The sequence below is a fragment of the Urocitellus parryii genome, chromosome 8 (genome assembly GCF_045843805.1).
Source record: "Urocitellus parryii isolate mUroPar1 chromosome 8, mUroPar1.hap1, whole genome shotgun sequence".
In the NCBI taxonomy this organism is placed as follows: Eukaryota; Metazoa; Chordata; class Mammalia; order Rodentia; family Sciuridae; genus Urocitellus; species Urocitellus parryii.
Window position 1 is genome coordinate 85,619,470 of NC_135538.1, and position 25,963 is coordinate 85,645,432.

Genomic DNA, 25,963 nt, shown 5'->3' on the forward strand with positions numbered 1-25,963 from the left:
AGTTGAACCAAAATGTCCTGCTTTTCCTCATTTCTGTCCCCATTGTCTTGAGATTCCCAGAGCAACCTCTCCTCTTTGAGCTCATTACTGCATTTTTCTTAATCAAAAACTTGACTTCCTAAAACATTAGCCTGCTTAATGAAGAAAAAAAAAAAGCCATCTCCATTAGTTGCTCACTGTCATTAATCTATATAAAATATACCTTAAAAAATCTGCATGGAAAAGGTAAAAAAGAGAACAATTAACACCTGAGTATTTATACATTTTTCTGTCTTATAAAAATCTCACAATACAAATAACTTCATATGTAAATAAGGTTTCACCCTTTGCAATAAAATATTTATTTCAGAGGATAAAGGAAATAATGTCAACCTTCTATGTTAATCATAAAAATATGTTTAATCACAGGAAAAGAGCAAGTCATTTTTTTCCAGCTCTAAAAATATTTTAATCATGCAAAATCAACATAATGGACTCTAGAACAATGCTAAAATGTTACCTAAGATGAATTGGCTTTTATTAGCTTTACAGGATGTATATTTGGCAATAGTTATTAAAAATAATTACTCTAAAGGAATTCTAAATATATTATTTTAGAAACAATATTTTAAAATACAGCAGTAAGCAACAGAAACTATTGTTCTTTATACATTTTTGGCATAACACTGCCATACAGTTACAGAATTATAAAATAAGTATTTTATAGTACCATACAGTTCCAGAAACTGGTTACAACTTCTACCACATACACATGGTATTGGTACTAACAAACATGCATAGCATTCTGTAGTTCACACTGCAGTTGAATACAGAGCACAGAGAAGGCCCAGTGGCCACTGGATAATCAGAGCTGATGTGACAAGTAAAACACTTCTTTGTAAGAATCATATCCGTTTTCCTAAATATTCAAAATACAAAGGACACGATAGTTTCCAACTTTAAATAGTGACTACACTTAGCCAGACTGATGGTCTTAGATAATACAAAAGATAAGACAATATCCTACTTGGGAAACAGGTAAAAGGCCTTTTTAAGAAAAAGGGGGGGGTGGGTGGGAAGTTGTCAGAGGACCTAAGGTTTTGCTCTCACTTGCTTCTCTGAATGGTAATGCCCCACGATCACTGTGCTGGCAGCTCTTGACCATGTGGGAAACAGTACTTTACCAACCCACCTGTCACAAGTCCTTCTCCTGCTCTGCAGCCTGTCCCTCAATTGAACTTCTAGTTGGTAAAACCACTGACTGTTGGTACACATAGACAAAGGAATTAAACTTGGTATCTGATCATTGATTACTTCCATCAGTCTAAGGGAAGATTCCAACATGGAGTAGGCAAAATTTGTGGTTTAAGTGAGTATACTGACAGGATCTATTTCCACATCAGTCACTGATCTCCTTGGCACAAATAGTTCAGAGATGATTCTCAGAGCGAATCCCATCACTGAGCTTCTTTAGACCATTCCTCACTTAATTCCAATAATACTGACACTTGTACAAATTTATAATTTGTGGTCTTTATTTCTGTGGTTTCTTATTACTGTTTCTAATTTTTTGTTTCATTAGTTTTCTTTTTTTTTTTTTTTACACATGAAACTAAATCTGTTAGCACAGGAGAAAACAAAACAATTGACCAATGAGTGCAAAAGTTGAACATTTCTTGGACCTAAACTTATATGTAACTATCTCCTTAATGAATAGAAACTGCTACACAAACTCCTTTAAAATTTAAAAAATGAAAATATGATAAACATCATAATTTAAATATTTTTCTTAAGGTGTTCTGATTTACAAAAAAAAACTTTTAGCATAACATGTGAGCATTAATACCTTTTCTTTTAATCATTTTATTAAAAGTTTTTGTATGTTACTCTGAAAGAGCAAACCAAATTTTTATTAAAGGATGGGGGGGGGCGTGCATGGAGGGTTGGAATTTTAATGCTTCCTAAGATAATTATAAAGAGTCACAATTCATATAGCAGATCCTAATTACTCACAATTTTGTAAACAACTACAAAGTGGTGGCAAATAAATTACAGCAGATATTTTGTCAAAACTGATACCCATTAAAATTGTGTGTGGAGTGCAAAGCAGCCTATCCTCCCCAGAGGTCAGAAATCATAGGGCTCAACATGCTCATGATCCAGAAGATGCCCTGAGGACCCAGCAGGTCAATGAAGAGGGTAAAACCTAGTGCAGGCTCCATTCCCCAAAGTATCCACTGGGGTCTTAGTCACCTCTCCCTCTCTGACCTCCACCTCTAGCCAAGGTTTGGGCCATAATACAAAAAAATTAATAAGAGTCTCCAACATGAAGACTTTGATCCAGGAAAACAACATATTAAGAAGTTATTTCCCACAAATAACTAAAACAAAAAACTTCACAACAAAATAGGAAAAGTTGATGACACAGAACACTTTCTCTAATCTAGGAAGAAAAAAAAAAGAACAGGGCTTTAAAAAATGTATGAGATTATAGCATAAGTTTTTCAAATTAATTTTAGATTCCTACAAACATCTACTGAGATTAAAGTTTTAATGACTTCTCTTATATAACACCATTTTCTGCATCCATCTGAATCTAAGAACAAGAAAGAAGTAAAACACAGATAAATATTACTTGTGTAGTAACTAAGGAATGGTTAAAGTGAAAATTACACCATGTAGCAAAGAAAAAGCATGAACACATGAAACAATACAGGTTAATCTTTCTTCCTCGAAACTCTTGTCAAATATCACACATACTGTGGTGAGTACACTTTTTTAATGAACTTATGCTCTTATTCCAAATGACAATTTCTCCAAAATGATAAAGCACCAAAGTAAATTTCATTAAAATAACTGATGTGATATACATGGTTTGAATAGTTCCTTATGACAAGATTTTACAATGGAGTAAAAGTGTAAACATCCGAATGAAAACCATTTACATTCATTAAGGCACATCTGGACACCTCCAGGCATTCATAACTATATGATTATTAATTTCAGTAGTAAGAGATTTCTACAGTCTGTCCCTGAACACAATCTGCTGGGTGGGTTGGATAACTAGAACAAGGCAGAAGGCAGGGCAGGACTCACTGTCACCCTAGAGATTGCCCACACAAATCTGTTCCTGTAATGAGCCACACAGAACTCAATACTGAAAGAAGTCAGGGGACAGACACAATTCCTAAGTCCAACGTTTCCTAAGATCATCTTTCGCTACAACTGCACCTGCATTCAAATGACCCTAACATGTCTAATTCCTGCCTTATATTGAACGCACATGCCCCAAAGAGAAAGTGGAATTTTCTAATGGAAAACAAAATAGAAATCCTGAAAATATTCCTGAAACAAGGGATCTACTTACCTCAAAGGACATTAAAGACTTGTAGATGTCATTAAATTAAATTAAGCAACATCTTTCTGTTCCTGGTTTACATAACAGAGATTTTAGAAGAGCCTCTAATACAGTTTCTTAAAAAATAAATGTTTGACTTAGTTACTCAGTGGATTATAAACTCAGCCATAACTCTATTGACTTGGGACATTTAGCATTAAAACAATTAATCAAATATTCTCTTATTCATCAATCTAACCAGATTTTGACAATTTGATATGGTTTATTTTACCAAAATGATGTTTTAAAGACTAACTCAGAGGTATATTATACTGTTTTTCCTTTTTCATCATACTTTCACTCAAATTAAAGTATAAAAGCTAGAAGCAGAATAGGTAATTTTATATGACAAAATATGAAACATAATGACTATAACAGGTTTTATGCCATTTTTATGTTTATATTTTTAATACTTAGCAAAAAATACCAGAACTTCCCTAAGAACTCCTGAGTTGTAAATTTTATTTTCTCTTTGAAGCTGGGAAAAAAAGTACTCTCAAAATCTAAAACAAAACTATACAATATAATTTTTAAAGTGACAACTGACTTGATTTAGAGAAAGCAGATATATCTTCATTTCTTTTATGATTCTTTTGAATTTTTTATGAGATTGAGCATGATAATGTATAATGGTGCAATAATCTTAATGTTAGAAACTTCTCTACTGTACAGAAATATATCTTATATATCACTTTAAAGTATTTCAAAATAATTTCACATATTTTATCTCCTTTGATATATGAAAGCACAAAATATTAGAAATATACTAGACTAAACAAGCAATATAACACCTATTTGCCATGAAATTCAAGTTACTATTTTATTAATAGCCAATATTAACTATCCTTGCAGCCTGTAGTACAACAATAAAGACTATATTTGCAAATACACAATAATGTTTCTAGTTATTTGGCCATGCTTCACTGAATTTTCTATAACAGCTTCTCTGTAAATTTCTGCAAGCACATGGTAGTTTTTAAAAATACAAAACAGAAGTGAAACCCCAGGGGGCAGTTTCATATCTAAGACACACATAAACACATATCTATAGATCTTATTTTAAAAAACCATTAAATATACAAAGTATTCTTAATATAAAAAGTTCTAGACATTTAATTTTTATCTGCAAAAAGAATGTCATCCCTACTTATTCTCCACTTAATAATTCTCTCATTAGTTATTTACAGATTAAATGTAGCAAACTATAGTCACATATGAATATACATTTAAAAAACACATGATGGAAAAAGGCCACTATTTTGGATGGAAGCCAGGAAGTTCTCCCCTTGAAACTAAGTATTCTCAAATAAAGTAGCACAATGTAACAAAATCCCTCATAAAAAATAATATTTTAAAAACTAAACTGTTAAATGAAATGTTTTTCTTCTGAGGGCTTTAATATATTGTAATTTCTAAGTAGTTCAGATTATATTCATTTATTTTAGTATCTGGTAATGGTAACTGTTAAAATATTAACAGTTACTTATCTATTAACAGTTACTAATATTTAATATTAAACATATGTGACCGATTAGTATCTGTAACTGTTAAAAATATTAGAAGTTAAATTAAAATATTAAAAGTATTAATAGATGCCAGATACTAATCTGGTCACATGTTTAATACTAAGCATTTAAAAAGCAGTCTGAAAGTGTCTATACACTGTCTATACACAACTAGTAAGATATTTTGAATTAAATTAATATTATTCCTATAATTCAGCCTAATTTGACAATTCACTCTTATCCACTAAACTCTGTGGAACTGTTTATTAAGATCTACAGGGACACTGCTATGACAAGCACCGTGTCAGAGGATCCATGTATTTCCTACGCGTAAAAAAAAAAAAAAAAAAAAATGGAAAAAAAAAACTTAAACTGTTACCTCAAATTCTTAATACTTCAATTTGACATGTTATAGGAACTAAAAATGATAAGGTATTCTATATTCTACATATTGAAACATGAAATAAAACATGAGTGCTACTAAGACTTTCATGAAAAAAATCAAGATTAAGCAAGTGGGGTGTTTTTGCATAAATTTCAAAGCAATAAAATCATATTTCTAAAGACATACTATCAGTGTGATTATTCTAGAAATCCACTGCTTAAAGTGTGGATCAATAAATATAACAGAAGACAATATGATGGGATATGAAATAGGCCATATAAAAAAATCCTCCAGGGGATTAAAGTAAATAGAACTTTTCTTAAAAGTGAAAGGGAGATTTAAAAAAAAAAAAAGTCAATTTATTTCTAAGTGATATAATATGAAAATGTTTATATATTCATTGCTTTTTCCATATTGTGTATATGTTTTGAAGTTTTCATTGCAGTGTTTCTGATTATTTTGATTTTAATAGTAATTAGTATAATATTATTGGAAATAAAATTGTTTTCAGTAATTATTAGTAATAAATTAAGTTCTTACTAGAACTGAGTATATGAAATTTCAAACTGTTCTCGATTTGAAAGTTTGATAAAGATGCAAAACTATATATGTATATATTAAAAGATACACTGTAGAATAAACAACATAGTAATTTAATAATCCATATATCACTGAGATATATTAATGAGTTAAGAGATATGCCTATTGATAGTGCAAGAGGCATGCCTTTTAAAAATGAATAATTTCCTTTTTTAATTCTTCAGTCATCTGCATCCAGAATCAACCACCAAATTTATGTGGAACATCCATTTAAGTAAAGTTCTTTTTTGGACTTTTGCACCAAAATTTGTTTTTAAGCACTTAATACAGAAAATATTTTTATTATTATTTTAAAGAAAACTCTGAAATCATACAATTAAAAGTTGCCCTCTGTTCCATTTAGATGTCAAGAAGATGATTATCCTAATGTATACTATAAATACACTTGATAGCTGACAAAGATGGCGGCTCAACGGCGAGCGAGGAGAGAGGGAGAAAGAAGACAGCAGGACTGACAGATTAGCTGGGGAGGTCAGAGCTCCCCCAGGACCTCCATTTCATTTATCAGAATCTAAAAATAAACACATTGAAGCATTAGGATCAAAGAATCCAAAATATTTTCTGAATATATCTGGAAAAACTAAACTTTTTCTTCCTACTTCAAAAATTAATCTAAAAATCAGGTAAAAGTATGGAGATACAATGAAAATGTTGTCTTGATTTTTTTTTTTTCATGGAATCTGTAGTCTCTTGAAAGAACATATTTGACGTGCATATCAAATACTACATGATTATTTCTAGACACCTTGAAAATAAGTTTAAAGTAATTGTTATATACAGAATTTGAAAACTCACATCCTAAAACCATTACAGAATATATTCATTTATTAGATCTGGTCTTAAATCCTCTCATTAAATATCCAATTCATTGTCATCCAAAATAAACAAATAACAACAAAATGCTTACAAGAGAAAACACAAACAGGTGGCTAACAGTGGAAACATGACATCATCTCTGTTCTTTAGAATAAATTAGACAGTAGCTTTTTCCTCCCTTAACCTAAACTGGCTTTTGATTTTCTGATAATTCACTGTAATAGTACCTCATCATGGCAACTGGTATTTCCAGGATTTTCACAGTCTTTGTTATGATTTTCGCCCTCTTCTTCTTTTTCAGAAGGAGATGAACTCTCCTTTCTTTCTGTTGGAGCAGTAACTGTTTTCTCAGGTTGAACATTTGAATTTCCAGTATCACTGTCCTCTGTGTTTTCTGGTTTGGCAGCTTCATTGCTGGGCTCTGGGCTGGGCCTGTCTGTCTCTTCCCCAGACTCTTTTGGTGCCACTTTGTTTTCTTCAGCTGTTTTGCTATTTAAATGAACAGCTGAAGAGGAAGTTTTGGAGTCCTTGGATTTTTTGTGCATAGACTGTGTTTGACCGTTATGACTAGAGGCAGGAGGGGCCGGCATTTTCTGAGCTTTGCTTCCCTCTGATTGTTCTTTTTTAGGTGGTCCCCAGATAAAATTCTCTGAAGGTGTGTAATGTTTCTGGGCAAACCGCAGGAGCTTTCTCCTTTCTCTTCGATCTCTAATTGTATAAACAAAATACTCCAGAGCACTCTGCTTAATATTGGGAATAGTGTTTTCCACAAGAGCTTCATGAAGAATAAATTTTACAAGAGGAGATTTAAAACTTTCATATCCAAGCTCACCAAGGCTTTTGAGAATACGGGTGATTCTTAAATAGTTGTGCTGGGACCTGGAAGAGAGGATTGAATAAAATGAGGTGGATGGTGAAAACTAAGGGGAAGAAAGCAGGAGAATACAAACGATTGGGAAAACATATTTTTTATGGAAGTGCAAGACAAGGAAATATGCCTTGTAATGATTTTCTTAAATATTGATAAAAAGAATAAGAGTTTATGAAAACTTTACACCTCAATGTAATCTCAATCTATGTGAAACTCAAATGTATAAAACAAACTCTGCCCCTTTAGTTCTTTGTATTGGAAAAATATTTAGATTTGAATTTATGCCCCCTGGTATTAAATTATTTATTTATTAAATTCACCAAGGACTGAGGACAAGTGGTTTAAAAGAGCATTCATAGGAGCTACCACAACCAGCCATAGCATAGTACCATATCATTATATGAACGGTGAGTACAGTACAATAAAATATTTTGAGAAAGAAAGACCATGTTCACATAATATTTTTATAGTATATCATTAAAACTGTTCCGTTTATTTATTAGTTGTTGTTATTAATCCCTTACCATGCCTAATTTACAAACTAAACTATATCAAAGGCATGTATGTATAAGAATAAACCATAGTATACATAGGATTCTACACCTTCCATGGTTTCAGGCATCCACGGGGTGCTTGGAACCTAAACCTTGTGGATAAGGGGTAACTTCTGTATCTGCAACACTACCAATGATGTATAGTACTCATCAAAGGTAGCTAGGGTTGAACATAAAAACGTTAACTAACAGCTGAATGGTGTTATTAATAGTGTCCACTAACCAGCAAAATCCATCTTGTAAGCCAAATTCACAAGGAAAGCAGCAAAAACCATTCTGCCTGGCTAGAACAATTCTGACAAAGGATGCAAAAATGACTTATTTAACAGAGCATCATTTAACAGTTGAGAGCATGGGCCTCAGAGTCAGTCATACTCTGGCTCTGTCACTTAGCAGCTATGTGAAATCATGAAGACTCTCTTAGTATCTTCATCTGCAAAGTGGGACAAACATCCCACAACTTACTGGACTTTTGTAAAAATCAAGTGAATTTATAGATATATAAGGCATGAAAAACTTAACAAATATCAGATACTGTTTAACATGATTATTCTTATCATTATCTCTAAAGATTTATTATTGTGAACCACCAAATTTGTATCTGTTCCAAATTAATAACCTAATTCTCTTCCATTCTGGTCACTCTCACCTCCTCTTACACTATCAGAAAAATTTAAATCTCATTTCTGTGGGCCTTGATTCCAAAGATGCAATCTTTCCCCAAATTACACTAATATCTTTCCTCTCTATCTCAAAACTAAGGCCATTATTGGATTAATGCTTTCCCAGAGGTTTTTTTTTCACTATTCATACTCTACTTCCACAAACTCATTCAGCTCAATCCTTGCCTTACCAAAGCCTAAAGAAGTCTTCAGCTACACGTATTAATCATGTCTGTCGTCAACAGCTCAGGTAGGTATTATCCAACATTCCCACTCAACCAGAACCAGCACTTAAATTTCTTACTTTCTGAAACCTGTTTTATAGCTCAGTCACTTCACTTTTTACAAAGTTCTGTCCTAGCTTCCAAAAGTACTCAGAGTCTTTACTTAGGAATAACTAGGAAATTATTTGAGAATGGTGAAGAAGGATATTGACAAATTATTTTAGGTATGGAAAGGGGTTTTTCCATGGCCTTATATTTTAATGAAAGAATGTGGACAAAACAAAATCTTAATGATTCAGGCTAACCATATACTGGAAAAGACAAGTGTAACAATAATTTTTAACATCTCTATCCTTCTGGATGTTTTCCAAGTATTATACTAAGTATTGTTATACTAAGTAGTGTCTTTACATCCAACTCTTTGAAGCCCAAAGGGCAAAAAATAGCACAGATATGTTTTAGTTTTATGAATTTGTATTTTTTCATATTTAGGAAATAAGAGTGTTAGGAGTCAGTACAATCTGGGTGAAGTTAAGACAATGTGTCACCAACAGTAGAATTGACTTAATTGTTAACATTTGTATGGAGTTTGTGTATTTGAACAACTTAGCGACAAAACTCTTGAGGAACATCTGCTTCATATGTCTGTGAAAAATTAATGTATGGAAAGGTGGAAGAATGTTTACAAGAGATGCTATGTGACAAAATGAATATGTATTTGCAGCCAGCTCAATTTCATACAATTAATCTTCAATGAATGGTCAAGTTAAAATATCTGTACATTTATCTTTATCTACATATTCTCCAGTTAATATATTTACAGTATAAAAGGACAAAAACTTGGGTTGAAGAAAATGATGATCAGGAATTGGAAATAAAATTACAGAAGAGAACAATTGGCTGTTTCAGTATGATTTGACGTGTCACAATGAATGAGAGGAGAGTGGCTAAAACCCACTAGTGTTACAAGCAGTCTTGAGGATGTACAACACATAGAAAAGCAATTGGGCTTCAACAGATGTAAAGGCAATAAACAGTCGGGCATGGTCAGGAAACTAGATAGGTGAAGAGAGAACACACAAAAAGCAAGAACCAGAAAATAGGAAAGTTAGAAGGGATTTCTGGGCCTAACATATGTCCCCACTATGGCTCAGTAATCTCAGCTGATTACAAATAAAATCATAATTACACCTTAGTGGTTGGTCTATATCTCTATACTCTCATGACTGGAAATATTTCACTTCTTTTAAAATGGTCACTTGTTTACTCCATGTTATTGTATTTCTTTTGATTCAATAATTTTCCTTTGCTTAGCTACTATAAGTATACTGAATTCTTTGCCTATTCTAGAAAACTTAAGATGCCATACAGATTAAAACACATATACACTGTGACATTTAAGAATAAATGAGAAAAGGACTCAACAGAAGAAGAAGATGGAGTAGACATTTTCATATCATCCCACATGATTTGTTCAAATCTAGTTGAAAAAATTTTTGGCAACTAAACTAGAGAGGAAATGTTTTTTGGCAGATTCTAAGACAGTTAATCCAGAACTGGAAAGGCAAAGAAAGACAGTGCACAGTAGAGGAAAGGTAGCTAGATGGAGCAGAGTGAGAAGGATTGTTAATTCAGACTCCCCTCCCTGACTCAAGCCAGGAGATCTTTCAGCTAAAGCCTTCAGAAAGGGCCCTGTTTATAGCTATAAATCAGAGGATCTGACAATAAAACCCAAGGAGGATTTGAGTCTGAAAACTACATTTTGTTCATGATTTATTCATTCAACAAAAAATTTACTAAACAAAATTGCTATTCTGATCAAAACCAAGTTGAGAAAAAGAGACTTTGAAATGCTAGATGTGAGTACAAAAAAAATGTGGCCCTATCCGACCCTTTCTAAAGTCTTACTTCAACCATCCTTCCTAACAATAGACTACTAGCATACAGCTTTCTTTGACAGCGTGACCTAAGTGCTTAGAAACTTTGTCCAGAGATACTTACCTGCACTGCTCAGGTAGAGATCACACAAACACACACACACACACACACACACACACACACACACACACACCAAAACTTAACTTGAGTTATGAGTTAAGGGGTGGCTAATCAGGATCATAATCGGTATGCACATATCCTCAGTATTTTCTTACAAGTTGCCATTTTAATAGTGTTGATAATAACTAAAAAGGAAAAAGAAGGCTCAACTTTTTTATACCCATTTTACCAAAGCAAGACGAAAGTCCTAGAAGACAAATAATTTACATAACTGATGCCAAAATTCACATTGTTCTGACCAAAGAATTACTTAAGTTTGTTCTCTTTTTTTCCTCTTACTACTTGCCCAGTTAGCTAATTATAATGTGCTAAAAAGTGCTTTAAAACTGTTGGTTTTATAGTCCAGCTCTTATAAGTCACTCTATAATTAAAAGAAAAAAAAAGCCAGTGTGCGTATGAAGAAAATATTTTTAAAAATAAGCTTTTGGTTATAAGTATTGGTGAAAGTTATAAATATCCAAGCAAAATAAAAATAGCAGAACATATCCAAATAAGCTATGTTAAATTTTTCTTGTAGGTTTTGGGGGTTAGTAGCTAAAACATGTGTTTTTGATTTTACCTAAATAGTAAAGATAATTATAATATTTCCTCTGTTTTAGTAAAAGGCACAGGTACATCTCGTTCCTATAATATGATTGTTATACATCATAGGCTTAAATCATGAATTTAATCTAAGAAGCATCAAGCTTGAAGGTGTTAGAAACTGACTGTGACCCAAGAAGCCCAGTAGAAGGAAAACAAAAGGTTGCATGTAAACAATAACCATAAATTCCAAATACTGTGGTAGGAAGAGGGTAAGAAGCTCATTTGGCCACACGTAGGAACTTCAGCAAGAAACAGCTATGAAGCTAAACTGCTGTGTTTCTACTTGAAATTTAGTTCTTTTTCATTATTGTTTTATTTTAGAATATTGAACAAGGAATAAAATGCATTTCAGAGTGAATTCTGAACATAAATTATTGGCCCAACTGCTAGCTATTCCTATGTTCCACAGAGAACTCTGACTACAGGAAAATACCATTTATTTATCACAAGGGCTTTACTTACTCATTCAGATGCTGAAATCTTTCCTGCCAGTTAACAGCCCGAGCAACATTTCCATTTTTATCAATCAGTTTTATTCCAAAAAATTCAAGCATCATTTTATAAGCCAGGAGGAATCTTCTAATTGCTTCTTTTGTTTTTTTGAATTCCTAATAAGAAAAATGGAAAAAAGGGTCAGCTGACATGACTTAGTAGCTACCAGGAAAATAAAATGACACTATTATTTGGCCACTTTACATAAAATGAAATGAGTCTGCATTACCTCAATTTCATATGTAGTTAGTTCTTTAGCATAAAAGTTCAAGCCTTGTTCTCTCAGGGGAAAAAGCCTATTTTTTAAAAAAATAAATTTTTTTCTATTAACATTGTCTGTAAAGCATACATAATTAAATAGGAAATGGTTCAAGATAGATAAAATGTAGCTGACCATTGAATGTAAGTGTGGTTGTGCTCCAGCTTTTCATAATCTCCTTTCCATTTATTTAAAACTTCTTCAATGTAAACACCTAAACAGTAAATATTCAGAAAATGAAAGAGAGGATTAAAACACTGTGAAGGCATTTTAAGATTTGAATTACCTGAATTTTATATTAAAACTTTTTAAAATTTAAAAATAGTACACAAGAATAATGGTTTTTAAAGAAGAATATCCTATCCATATACTCAGTTATAAGCACAAAAAAATTAATAGTACTCAAATCACAGAACATTCTATTGGGCAATGTACTCTACAGTAGAGGTTGGCAAACCCTGGCCTGCCAGCTATTTTATAAAGTTTTATCAGAACACAGCTACAAAGATTAATTTATGTATTATCTATGGTTGCTTTTATACTATAATAGCAAAGTTGAGTAGCTGGCAACAGAGACTTGCTAATCTACAAATATTTACTACCTGCCCTGTAAGAAAAAATTCTCTGTATTCTCCTGTTTTACTAAGGAAATTGTGCAATTTGCTGCTCACACACTAGGGAAAAAATTAATCTAGGGAGTAGAACATAGGTCTTTCTATTTCTGGAGAGTATGCTCTTTTACCATGTCCCAGTGTTCCCCTACAAGAACTTACTATGGTAAAATCCTCCTGATATTCAAGTCTATCAAGGTCCTTACAATTGACTATGTAGCCATTAAGTCAATCTTATGAAAATAGAAGCATAGTACTTCTCTAAACATAGCTCACTTCCTTCTTTCCTCCAGACATCACCATTTCCATACTTGGTAAAATGCTAAAACCATTTGCCTTTGTCATTGTTTTCCCCTCCAATGACCTCTGTTCCTACTTGATAAGTAAAATATACCACAGCAAATTATGCTTACTGGCAAGTGTGCATTTGTGTGTACACACAGGAGAGCAAAGTATGTGAATTGACACATTTGTGTAATACACTAGAATAAGGTTTAATGTGACCTTAGCTAACATTTTTGACCCCCATTATCTAAGGTTTCAAAATAAATTTTGTGATAAAATACAAAAAATTTTATGTGTTGCTTGAAGCTGCCAGAGCTTTAAATTATTAACTCAAAAATAAATTCACCACTAGAAATGTAAAAATAGAGTTAAATACTGTCATAAATTTATGTTCAATATTTCTAACACTTAAAGGCACTTCTTTAGCTGAGTTTTATGACATTCAAATTAGAGACAAATCAACAAACTATATGCGTTTCTTCAAAAGGTTTTCTTACACCAAGTCCTAACAAAACTAATAATTTAGTTAATATTTTTCCATTGACTAAAATAAAAGCAGCATATTTCTATCATTAGTAATCAGAAAGTGCATTTTTATCCAGAGGTTTTCCTTCAAATTCAAGCAGGCTTTTAGAACACCAGAAAGTTCAAAAACAGCAGATGTGGCCACTTGACTCCCAATTTATACATTTCTCAGTACACAAATTGGGACTCCCTGCTCTTAATACCCAATCCAGCCTTTAGATCTCTTTCCTCCAGTTCAAGGAGGAAAAGCAGGATCTCTTTCCTCTAGTTTACCAAAGAATGCAATATCTTGCCACCTTGAAAGTCTTACAATCCATGATCCTCATTTCCTGAATCACTTTGATGTGGATTTGGCTCAGTTTCCATGAAGAACAAGGAGCAAGAACCAGAACTGTATAGTCATCTCAAACAGAAAGGGACTCTAAAGGGAGAAGTTGGCTTCAGCTTCCCTGGTTTGACCTGGATAAAATGAGGCTGCCCATCATGAACCACAGTGTGGTGCTTCAATGAAATATGCAATTTTGTGGTCAAATTACCATAGCAGCTGCATCCTCTCCCTAAGGGTTTGAAAAAGATTCTACAAGGGCAACTGTAGAGTTGTGAAGGAGACAAATTTTTTTGGCAGAAGTAGATGGAGATCTACCGCATCCTCACTCCCTGTCCCAGGATCCTGGAACACTAAACTGGGATGGCTGTATCTTCCTGACCCATAGCTCTGAAACTGACAGGAAAGATAATTCCAAATACAGACAGCATTTTCACTCACATTCTAAATAATTTAAGGGTATGGCATACTGGAAAGAACAGTGGACCCTAGAACCTAGACCTAACACGACAATTAGCTGAGTGACCCAGCAAGTCAATCACTGAACTCCCTCTGACCTCATTTTTAAGATGAGAAAGCTGAATTTGAGCTCCTCTAAAATCCTTAGTAGTCTAAAACTTTATGGTTCTATAAATCTCTTCTTTTCTGTTCACAAAACATTGCCCCTAGTACCTTTCAGATAATAGTGATGATATACAAATTGTGGGAAGGTATCACTAACAAATAGCTACTCCTCCAGAATTTACCAAGTGTGTCCACAATCCTAAAGCCTAGGACTTTGGAGACACATTTGACTGAATGGTAAAGTCAGTTTACAGATGCAATAAAAATGTACTAACCATGGAATAAACAAAGAATACCCAGGTGTATGCTATTATTTAAAGTTTGCTTTTTACCAAAGTAGCAGATTACTCACCATCTGGCTTAAATGGAATTTTATTCTTATAGAAACGAAGATTGCTCAAGTCATTTTGATATCGGATATCTTTGAAGTTCTGCTAAAGGAAAAAATAAATCAATCTCTAGTACATGGAAATACAAAAAAAGGAACAAGGACCCTTCTGATGTTTTTCTCATTGGCACCATAAAATTAGGAAAACAGAAGGGAAATATTTTACATTTAAAAGAAAAACATCCTACACTCTTACTGGGTACTGATGTCGGTATTTGTACAAATCCCTTGCAGCATAAAAACTTCTCTTTGGTTTGGCAGTTGCTTCAGAGGAATCACCACCCTAAAATAAAAAGTGAAACTCTATTTACATATTGATGCAAGAAAATTTCACTACAAAATTTCCAGAACAAATTTGAAATAATGAATACCCATAAAGAAAGTCTGAAAATTTTCAACTTGCCCAGAACAATAAAAAGATTATAATTGTCTTTTAGTAATAGTAGCAATATTTGCTACTATTCTGTTTTTCTTACTTGTACCAAAAATTTTTGCCCTATGGCATATTACTAAATTAAAGACTATTCACCAAATGCCTTTGGAGGACAAATGTTATGGATCGATATCCATCAGAAATAGAACTCAAATGAATTCAAAACATGTATTTTACCAGCTGTTACCCAAATGATCCTATGACAAAGCTTATTTTAGAATACTTTAGATAATACTAAAAAAAGTTAGAATGATAAATCAATTTTACAAAGAAAAATTGTCATTAAATTTGCAACATTTAGTTGTGCACAGAAGTCAAGCAATATTTATGAAAGGATGATTTTAAAACAAACTAAATAGCTTTCTAAACTCCATCCTTTATAGCACCATAACAAGTACACAAAAGCATGGGTAATCATCTGTTCATTTAATGATAATGTGAGGTGACATAAATCAGCAAATTTAAAATATATACACTCAAAACAATAAAATGTTCTCAAATGGAATGAACATCAGATTGAAGTAATTTACATGTGGTAGCTCACTCATAATATTTACATCCTAAGCTAAATTCTTATTCCCATGAAGTTCCTACCCCCCATTTTTAATGTAAAGATGCAGGTCAATATCATGAATTTGCATTCTCTAACTATACATATTGTTATAAAGTATGTTTTGTGTCCAGTTCACGCTGAAAGACAATGAGAACGACAAAAATGATGAAGACTACAATGTTTAGAACTGAATACTCATTATGAGCTTTGCTCCAAACTCTTTTCTCATTGTCCCTGCCCCCCTCTGTGTTGACAGACTGACATCCTCTAAGCAATTTTCACACATCTTTGAAGTGGTGTGATTCTCACTCTTACTACAAGTACAGAGATGCTTTAATACCAAATCCTCTGATATTTTACATTAGTTACTCCGTCATGTTACATAAACAAGGGAAAGTTTAAAGTCTGGCCCTTGCCACACGTTTCAAAATAGCTCTGCCTAGCAAGTTTCTGAATCTATTTAGCCTGAACTACAACCATATGAATCATCATCTTACACTTGTATAGAAAACACTTTTTCATTTATAAAGTACTTACATGTATATTATTTAATTTGATTCTTGCAACACACCTGGCTGACAATTATTAGTGTTTCCATCTTAGAAACAAGGTAACTGAGGTTAGGGGAAATTGAACAAGACCCAGGGCCCAGTGACAGTGCAAGAATAAGGCAGGTTCCAAGCCCAACTAATTAGGTCTGAATCAACTTCAGTTGCACTACAAGTGAAGGATATATGGAAAAATTAGTATAAGATTAATAGCCCAAGACTTGGAGTCAGACTAAGGTGAGTCTTAATTCTGCTACTTAGTATTTGTGAGGACTTAAGTAAATCACTTGGTTGAATCTAGTTTTATCATCTATGAAATGGAGATAATGACTCATGCCTTACCTGCTCCCCAGGATAATCATGAGAATGACTACACCCTCCAACCTCTAAGTGTATCAGCTTGACATATCTGTCACTGCACCTTCAGCCCCTATTTCTTTTGGACTCTGTCCTGACCCCATCTCCTGCTCAAGCAACATCTTGCTCCTTAACATATAGATCCTCTTACCTGGATCATCAAAATTTCCCTCTTCTCTGGATCAGTCTTCTCAGCAAACAAACATACTGTATATCTTTAATCTTGGAATAAACACACAACACCTTCCAAGGCCACCATCGATTATAGATCCTTATTTCTAATTTTATAGTAAATCATCAAATAATCACTCTTACTCCTCTTTCCTCCTTTTCTCTTTCACCATTGTCCACCCCAATCAGGCTTTATCCTCCGCATCCCTTCAAAATAGTTCTTGGGAACTTTGCCGACAAATCTCCATCTTGCCAAACCAATTTTCAATGCTCATCTCTGGTACCCTCCCAACAGCACAGAGCCAGTGAAGGCCTACATCCTTCCTGAAACACTGTTAGTACTTGGTTTTCAGGATACCACACTCTTAATTTACTTCTTGTCTCACTTATCCCCTTTGTCTATTTCCTTTTGGGGTTCCTTCTCTTTATATCTCTGAACACAGGAGTAACCAGGACTTAATTCTCATTCCTCCCCACTCCTGGATGACCTCTTATATTCTTGGACTTTATCTCTGATCTTAAATGCTCTACTCATAAATAAAATTAACTACTCAGCTGTTCTACTTGGATATCTAAAATTATATTAAACTCAAGAAAAACCTTGATTTACCCTCCAGAGCTGCTTTCTCCTTGAACTTTTTCATCTTAGTTAATGGTACCATCATTTATTTGTCCAATATTCACTGGGACTAGGATGACAATAGTGCAAGTGGTGAGAAGTAGTCAGTCTGTAATGTACTTTACAGGTAGCTCCAATAGTACTTGCAAATGGATTGACTGTTAGTGGGGAACAAATGGGGTGGACAGTCAAAAGGTTGAATTCAGACGTATTTTTTTTTTTTTAGAAGTTATATGGTGACACCAATGAGAATTAACCATTAAATGGGAATGAAAGGGTGCATGTGGTCTACTGTTTATTGTGGTTGCAATTACTTGTTTGAAACTTCAATTACATTGTTTCATACAGATTGACCTGGTTAATTGGATTGATATCCCAAATTTCTGAAGAAGTTCTATAGAAGTTAATTGGGAAGCAAATAGAAGGAGAAAACACCAGAACAGCATCTAATATTTCCCTAAGGTTAAATTAGCAATGTAAATGACAGAGGAGCCAACCAGAGCACAACAGGCAGAGGAGAGGTATACTCAGGATTCCAACAAGTCCAAGATTCTGACTGTGGTAATAGATGTACTTGGGTTTGTGTATTTCTCTTCCTATATGATCTTGGGCAGTTTCATTCTCTGTAAGCTTCAGTTTTCTCTAAAATGAAAACTAAAAGAAAAATTTCACCCTGAAATTGCAGCTCATTTAAATAGCATGTTTGGTCAGATCCTCCACTAAGAAAACATAGGTAGGTTCCTCCCTACCTATGCAGAATCATCATCAAGATGGATGAGGCAGAACTCACAGTAATAAGTAGGTGGTGGTTCCCCTAAAACCGGGAGGTCACATTGGTGTTTGGACTCTGTTTTCACACTCTCGCTGCTGCCCCATAACTGATAGAAGGCCTAATGAGGAACCACAAACCTCAAACACGAGGCACACTTCTTCATAGGGTGAAGAATATGTACCTCCTTTTTCAAGTTTCTGATTATTTTTTGAATCCAGAAGTTAAAGATGCCATTTACTTCTTTACTAACCTCTCGTCCAAACTGTATTAGTCGAATGGTTTAAGCATTGTTGGATCAACAAGTCTTCTAGGCGAAATAACACTTTTGAAGAATGTCCTGAACTTGGTGAAAGGCCTTACTTGGGATAAGAACTACGAAGTTTAACTTCGGATGAGAGGCTTCCGCAGTACTTTTAATGGCTGTAGACCCCACGGTAGGAGACACTGCCAGCTGCTTGGCAATTGCAGTCCCATTTTATTCGTAATACACTTTTTTTTTTAACCAATAACACGCACTAGTCGAGTTTTCACAATCCTCTATTTTTAGCCTGGTTCCTCCCACCCCACCTTCGCATTACCTCGCTGTGCTGCAGAGGCAAAGAAAACCCATTCAAGTTGGGTTTAAGCCCTGAGGGACTTCCCTGTCGTACCCAGAGTCAGGGCCCAGGCCAGCAGCGGGCGACCCCAGTGCCCCACGCCGCTGCAGGCCTCTCGGGTCAGCCGAGCCTCTAGACAGCCGCGGGCGCGGAGGGGTCGGGGCGCAGAAGACCAGCAGCCGCCCAGCACCCCTGCCCTCGGCACGAGGGGGTGCTCGGCGCTCGCTCCTCTCACCGGCGCTCAAGCCCGGCCCGAGGCCACCGGGGGCCGCGTACCTGCTCGGCGCCCGCCGCCTCGGCGTCCTCGTCCGGCGCAGGGCTGGCTCGGGGCCGCCCCCCAGCTCGCTCCGGAGGCTGCGCGGGCTCCTCGGGTTCCTGCCCCGGGCCCTCGCCGCCGCCGCCCGGCCCTGGCTCCTCCGGCTCCGGCTCCGGCTCCGAGTCCGTCTGCCAGGTGGAGTCGCAGTCCTCCACGGTGGTGGGCTCGCGGAAGCTGACCCCGCCGAGCAGGTTGCCCATTGAAGAGGCGGCGGCGGGCGCCGGGCTGCTGGGCGCGGGGCTGCTGGGCGCGCGGCGCGGGCTGCGGCAGGCACACTAGGGCCCGGGCATGGCCGCGGCAAGGGCGCTGGGCGGCAGCCTCGGCGCGCCCGCCGCCGCACTGCCTCAGCGCGGAGAGCAGCAGACAGGCACACTCGCGGGGAGGAGCCGGCGGCCCCAGGACCGCCGCCGCACACGCTCGAACCCGCCCATCTGGTTCCTTCTCCTCCCCACCGGCGGGAGCCAGTGTCGGCCCAGAGCCCGGGGGAGCGCACTGCCACTCCCAGGCCCGGCCGTCTTTCCTGATCCCGGGTGAAGCGCCTCACTTCCACTCCCCGCTCTGGAAGGCCTGTCACCGTTTGGCCTTTGGCTTTGCCTGGGGTGCTTAGGGGTCTGGGGCTCCCTCTCCCCACCTGGGGCCAGGAACCACCATGGAGGGAACCACCTCCTAGCTGAGCAGGAGAGTGATCCCTCTGGGTTCTGAGAGTCAAGGGCTGGAAGTTATGTCAAGGGGGTGTCACTGTCAGCTGGTGGGTCCTGGCCATACCCCCCACCTCTTCTCCCTCTGGGCCAAGAGGAAGATAAATGAGCTGCAGCAGAAGAAGACAAAAAGCTAATGGTGACTGGGCACCACATAAACAGGAAGTCCAAGCAACTATGACTGCTCTTAGAGCAGTCACCTAGAATCCCTGTGATCTAAATAAGGATGTCACCTCATCTAAAAAGCAAACGTCTTTTGAAACAAAAAGAGCAATAATGGACCAGCACATTGATCTCTGATAGTGTTACCCCAACACCTCCTCCAAATCCATGCTCTGTGTAGATAAAATGCCTCCTTGGAACAAATAGGCTGATTATAAGGGAAGAATCTTTAGCTCCATGCTCTGTTCCATAAATGAAAGGAGAAGTGGGAACCACATTAAGAAATATTAAAGATAAACAACATCATCAAATAAGTCATTCAGAGAAAAATGACTATAATAGAATTTGTATCCTGACTTTCTAACTAGTAGGGAAAGGAAAGCCTCTAGGAGTCAGAGCCTTCTGTGGGTGTCTCTAAAGTACTGGTTCAACTATAGCCCAGTGCCTTGGACCACAGTCAACCTTGGTAGGCACTCAGTAAACATTGTTGAATTGGACCAGAAATTGTACATAAATACGATTGGACAGTTGTACTTGGAATGGATGGTTTCTTTTTAAATGCTTCATGGTGAAAAGGATTCCAAATCAAGGGAGATGGGCTATTTCTAAGGGAAGAAGATCAGAGGAACAGGTCATCCATCACACAGTTAAGTCAGGATTGCCTCTCTTTAAGCATCACAATGACAATCCTTCATCTATGAAATGGGACCAGATTTCTATCTCCCAAGTGACTTCCAGTTCTGACCTTTTATAGTCTTATTTACTGGGAAAAGCTCTAAAACTAATAAGTAGACACATGACACATGAAAAGGCTTTTTGGTCATATGGTATGAAAGTTGATGATGTATACTGAAATTGCTTTCATCAGACCCAGATAAAATTAGAGCCAGGAAGCAATGAAGGGGCAAAGTCCTTGCTTGATTGAGATAAATACTTTCTCAAGGGCCTTCTAAGGCTCACAGGAGAGTTCTACAGAAACTAAGTGCTTTACACCTCTCTCTCACTATAACAGATTTTTGTAACAAAGTTTAAAGTTCTGTAAGACTGCAACAATACAAACAAGATAAACCTGGCAGAATACTTTCCCAGAAACAGTACTTCACCCTATGAACTAATAGCAACTCCTTCCTCCCATTGCCAAGACCAATTAACTCTATCTTATGTAAATTTCCTCCCTTTTTGCCTTTAATAACTTCCCCTTGCTCAACTTTCTTAAATATACCCATAGCTCACTATGGCATCAGACTCCCATTGCAATGCTCTGCTATTCCCAAATAAATATCATTATTCTTTGGACAATTTCTCTCTGATTGTTATTTAGGTTGACAATAGCTTAGTGAAGAAAATGTGTGACAGCTGCAAAACATATGAATCCAACACTAAAAGTTGGGAATTTGATTCATCTTCCATCTGCAGAGGACCAGAACACCCTGTAAAAGTAAATGCTATCCACTCAGCCTAAAGCATTCCAGGGCCTGTAACAGAGAGAGTCTACGGAGTTACTGGTGCTGTCTCAGTTGGTCGTAGGTGTACGTGGATTGAAGACAACCATACTTTCTTTGTTCTCCTCTCATTAAGATGGTGTTTGAATCAGCTTTTTCCACCACTACGACTAAAAGACCTGACCAGAACAATTGTAAAGGAGAAGTTCAGTTTCAGAGGTCCCAGTCCATAGACAGCAAGCTCCATTCCTTGGAGCTTGAGATGAGGCAGAACATCATGGGGAATACTGGCAGAGTGAAGCAGCTCACACAATGATCAGTGGCAAAGAAAAGGACTTTATTCATTAGATCCAAAATATATAACCCAAAGCCACACCCCCAATGGCCCACCTCCTCCAGCCAAACCCTACCCACCTTCAGTTCCCACCCAGTTAAACCCATCAAGGGACTAGTTCACTGATAGGATTAAGGATCTCGTGACCAGATCATTTCTCCTCTGAACTTTCTCACATCATCTCCCACTTGAGCTTTTGGGGACCACCTCACATTCAAACCATAACATAGTCTTATCTCTAACTCTTGAATTGGGGCTGACCTCAGGGACTTGCTTGAAAATTAGAATCTGGAAAATGTGAAATTCTGAGATTTTCAACGTTAAACCATAAGGAACCTACATTTTCCAGTGGTTTTTGTTGTGGTAGTTATTGTTGTTTGTTTTGTTTTTTAATATTCACTGTGATATCCCTGAGCTGACATGTAGGTTCAACTACCTTAAGACTACCACACTAAAAAGGCTACTGGGTACAGGTGTCCTCTAGTCACCTGTCCCAGCTGAGCCCTACTTTGCAGCATCCCCTCATGGAGTCTAGTCATTTTTTACTGAATCCTCCAGACCAATCTATCCATCAGCTGAATACCTTGGCTGTGACCTCCATTGACCCTACATAGAACACAGGAACCAGCCAGCAGAGCCCTTCTCAAAGTCCTGACCCACAGAACAGTAAAATGTTACAAAGTGGATGTTGTTAGGTCACTGAATTTTCCGGTAGTTTATTATACAGTTTTAGATAATGGAACAGTAAGAAGTAACTGTGTAAGCTTATATGTATTTGTGCACATAAATACATAAGTAAATGCTGCAACTAAATCCTTACCATTTCTAACATCTTTTGGCAAATATACCAGGGTTTTTTTTTTGGGGGGGGGGGGCTATAGATCCTGTGTGAATTTCTGCAATATATTTTCTAAAGAACATAACTGTAAATGAAATTACAACTTGATGTTATATTTTTTAAAGAAAGGCTAGAGCAATAGCTTGCCTGTATTTTAGCCACACTATACATTTAATAAAGTTAATTCTGTAGGTCTCTTATCCTTAGGTTCTACACACAGAAATTACTTTTCCTGAACAACCAATCTTTTTCATTATTGGTATTTTCAAGAGTATAGATCATTCCTGAATTGACAATAGAGACACTTGTCTTTGCAACATATTAAAAAATTTATCACTTTGTTAGGAGTAGTGGCATACATCTGTAGTCCCAGGGACTTGGGAGGCTGAGATAAGAGAATCACTTGTACCCAGAAGTTTAAGCTCAGGCTGGGCAAAATAGCAAGTATCTTTGTCAAACAACTCACCGCCTAGTCTTATTACCAGGGACATATCCATGTATCAATATATATTGCTTTTAATCAGTATATATCCAAGGTGTCTTTGAAGAACATTGGATTCAATCAATAATATAAATAAATATGGATTGAGAAAAAAATATTATCAAAAGGACAACTATTTAGTTTCTTACTTATATTCAGATTCTCTTTTAAATGATGCAGGTACTATAGCCCTGCTCCATTGTAACTGTGTTGTCAACTTTGTTTTGAAAGCTTTTAAGGAGAGGCCAGCTTAAGGAAGAACTGGTGCTTCGACTTGTACTTCATCCAAACTTTTTTTGGATGAAACCCAAATGCATCTGGCATATCTTGCATTGTCCTTTTTATAGTGAATTGTGTTTGGGGGACATTAACAAAGAAGGTTTGTTGTTATCTAATTTCCTTTGAGAGTTTTTTTTTTTTTAAAAGGAAAGGGCAGATCAAGGGCCATTTTATCCAACTTCAGGAGTTAACTCCTCCATAACTCCCTGGAACCCAAAACCTCTGGGGAAAAATAATATAAAAAATTAAAAATAATAAAGATAGCATTCCAAAGAAACATCTTAAATAAACAATAATGTATTATAATAGTCTGTGTTGGTTAGGTTTTCATCAGTGTGACCAAAATAGTATATCAGAACAATTTAGAAGAGGAAAAGTTTATTTGGACTCACTGTTTCAGAGGGTCACACCATGGTTAGTGGATTCCATTGCTCTGGGTCAGAGATGAGGCAGAACATCGTGGTGGAAAGCATAGTAGAGGAAAGCTGCCCAGCTCATGGCAGTGGGGGAAGCAAAGAGAGAGCTCACAAGCAGATGGGGCAAAATACACAATCCCCAAGGCACATCCCTAGTAACCCACTTCCTCTAACTATACCCCACCTGTCTACAGTTATCACCTAGGAATCTGTTCAAACTATTATTAATCCACTAAATGGATTAATCCACTAATTCAGTTACAACTTTAATAATATAGTCATGTCACACTAAAAAGCATTAACATTAACACAGGAGCTTTAATACAGGAAGCATTAACACATGAGCTTTTGGGGGATGCTTCATAACCAAACCATTATACAGTCTCTTTCACTAACCATAGTCAGGGTCTTTGCTAACAACTTTGGGGTCTTTGTGCCCTTGAGAATAACACGCACCTTATTCTAGGGTTTGTTGAGCTGGACCCCTCACAGCAATTTAAATTGACAGCTTTATGCAGAACACATCCCAGCCTGCACAACATTACATGGAGTCTCTGACTAGGCCAGCCTTGCTGAAAATTTCCTAAGACAGGAGTATCTTAACAGAGGTATAGGTATGCGTAGGTAAGACAGGAGTATCTTAATGTGTTTTAATTTATGAAGACAAAATGTTTTGGGGTTTTCTGCTTCTTCCTCCCTGCAAATGTTCTAAACATTTCTTCTTGTATGACTATGAGATGTTGATTCCCTACCTCCCACTTTTTCAAAATCTCTCCTGCCACATTCCCTGACTATCATCAGCACCATACATAATCCCTTCTACAAAAGTCTATGTTCTCTCTCTTCAGATGTTGTGATTTGGTAGTCCTATTTTTTTTTCTGAATATTCTTTTTATCTTTGCAAGGCTTAATTGCAAAAGTATCTCTAGAATCTGTTACCTTTTTCTTAAACTTCTTTTATCTTTATTCCCCAAAATATGACCAGCAATTCAACTTTTTTTTTTAAAGAGAGAGTGAGAGAGGAGAGAGAGAGAGAGAGAGAGAGAGAGAGAGAGAGAGAGAGAGAATTTTTAATATTTATTTTTTTTTTTAGTTCTCGGCGGACACAACATCTTTGTTGGTATGTGGTGCTGAGGATCGAACCCGGGCAGCACGCATGCCAGGCGAGCGCGCTACCGCTTGAGCCACATCCCCAGCCCCAGCAGCAATTCAACTTTTGTATACCGGAACCAAAGTTCTTAAGGTTGCTTTAAATGAGATGCAGAAATAAATACACATATATCTTAGTTTCATCTAAACAGAACTTGCAAATGGTAAAAATATTTCTGTATTTTTAATTATTGATATAAAATATCAAATATTTTGCTATCACATTTTGGTAACAAATGGATTCAATTGCCTCATTTGCACCCAAAGTGCTGCCAAGATTGTGATGAACCCCTGGGGTATTCTAAACATTCCACATCTAATTTATCAAAGTGACATACTATGATGAGTGTTTACTTCTGGGTTTTTGTTTTTGTTTTAATTGGTTTGTTTCAGTCTCCCCACTCCACTTAATTTGTTTCACCAGCATTCACCATAGGTAGCCACTGTGCCCAATGCAGACACCCTGACCGAAAGGGTTCAGAATGTATGTAGGGAAGACAACAGTTTAGGAAATTCAAAAATAATCAATCAATAGAGGCAAAGCAAGACCTCAGGGCTCTGGCTTTACTCTAGAGAGTTGGGGAGGTTTCTCTAAGGAGATTACATTCAAACAGGAGAGAAGAAGTTAGCACAACAGAGATCAGTGAGAAAGGGATTTCTAGCAAAGGGTACAGTATGGACCAAAGGCTTGTGGCAAAAACAAAATTCACCCCT

General features: G+C 36.4%; 1 protein-coding gene across 3 annotated transcripts; it reads right to left on the reverse strand.

Moving 5' to 3' along the window:
• Positions 1-436: 436 nt before the first annotated feature.
• Ogfrl1 (opioid growth factor receptor like 1) lies at positions 437-19,703 on the reverse strand. Of its 3 annotated transcripts, none has more exons than XM_026391332.2 (8): positions 19,411-19,703; positions 15,282-15,368; positions 15,050-15,128; positions 12,523-12,601; positions 12,358-12,424; positions 12,099-12,244; positions 6,910-7,561; positions 437-6,377 (listed from the first exon to the last, which is right to left on the reverse strand). In XM_026391332.2, exons 1-8 carry the CDS (start codon positions 19,648-19,650, stop codon positions 6,339-6,341), a joined length of 1,389 nt encoding a protein of 462 aa, XP_026247117.2. In that variant the 5' UTR covers positions 19,651-19,703; the 3' UTR covers positions 437-6,338. The 3 variants fall into 3 exon arrangements, with proteins under 3 accessions (XP_026247117.2, XP_026247116.2, XP_026247120.2); XM_026391331.2 differs by having other exon boundaries at positions 15,050-15,131; XM_026391335.2 differs by lacking the exon at positions 437-6,377 and having other exon boundaries at positions 6,390-7,561.
• Between the last annotated feature and the right edge of the window lie 6,260 nt (positions 19,704-25,963).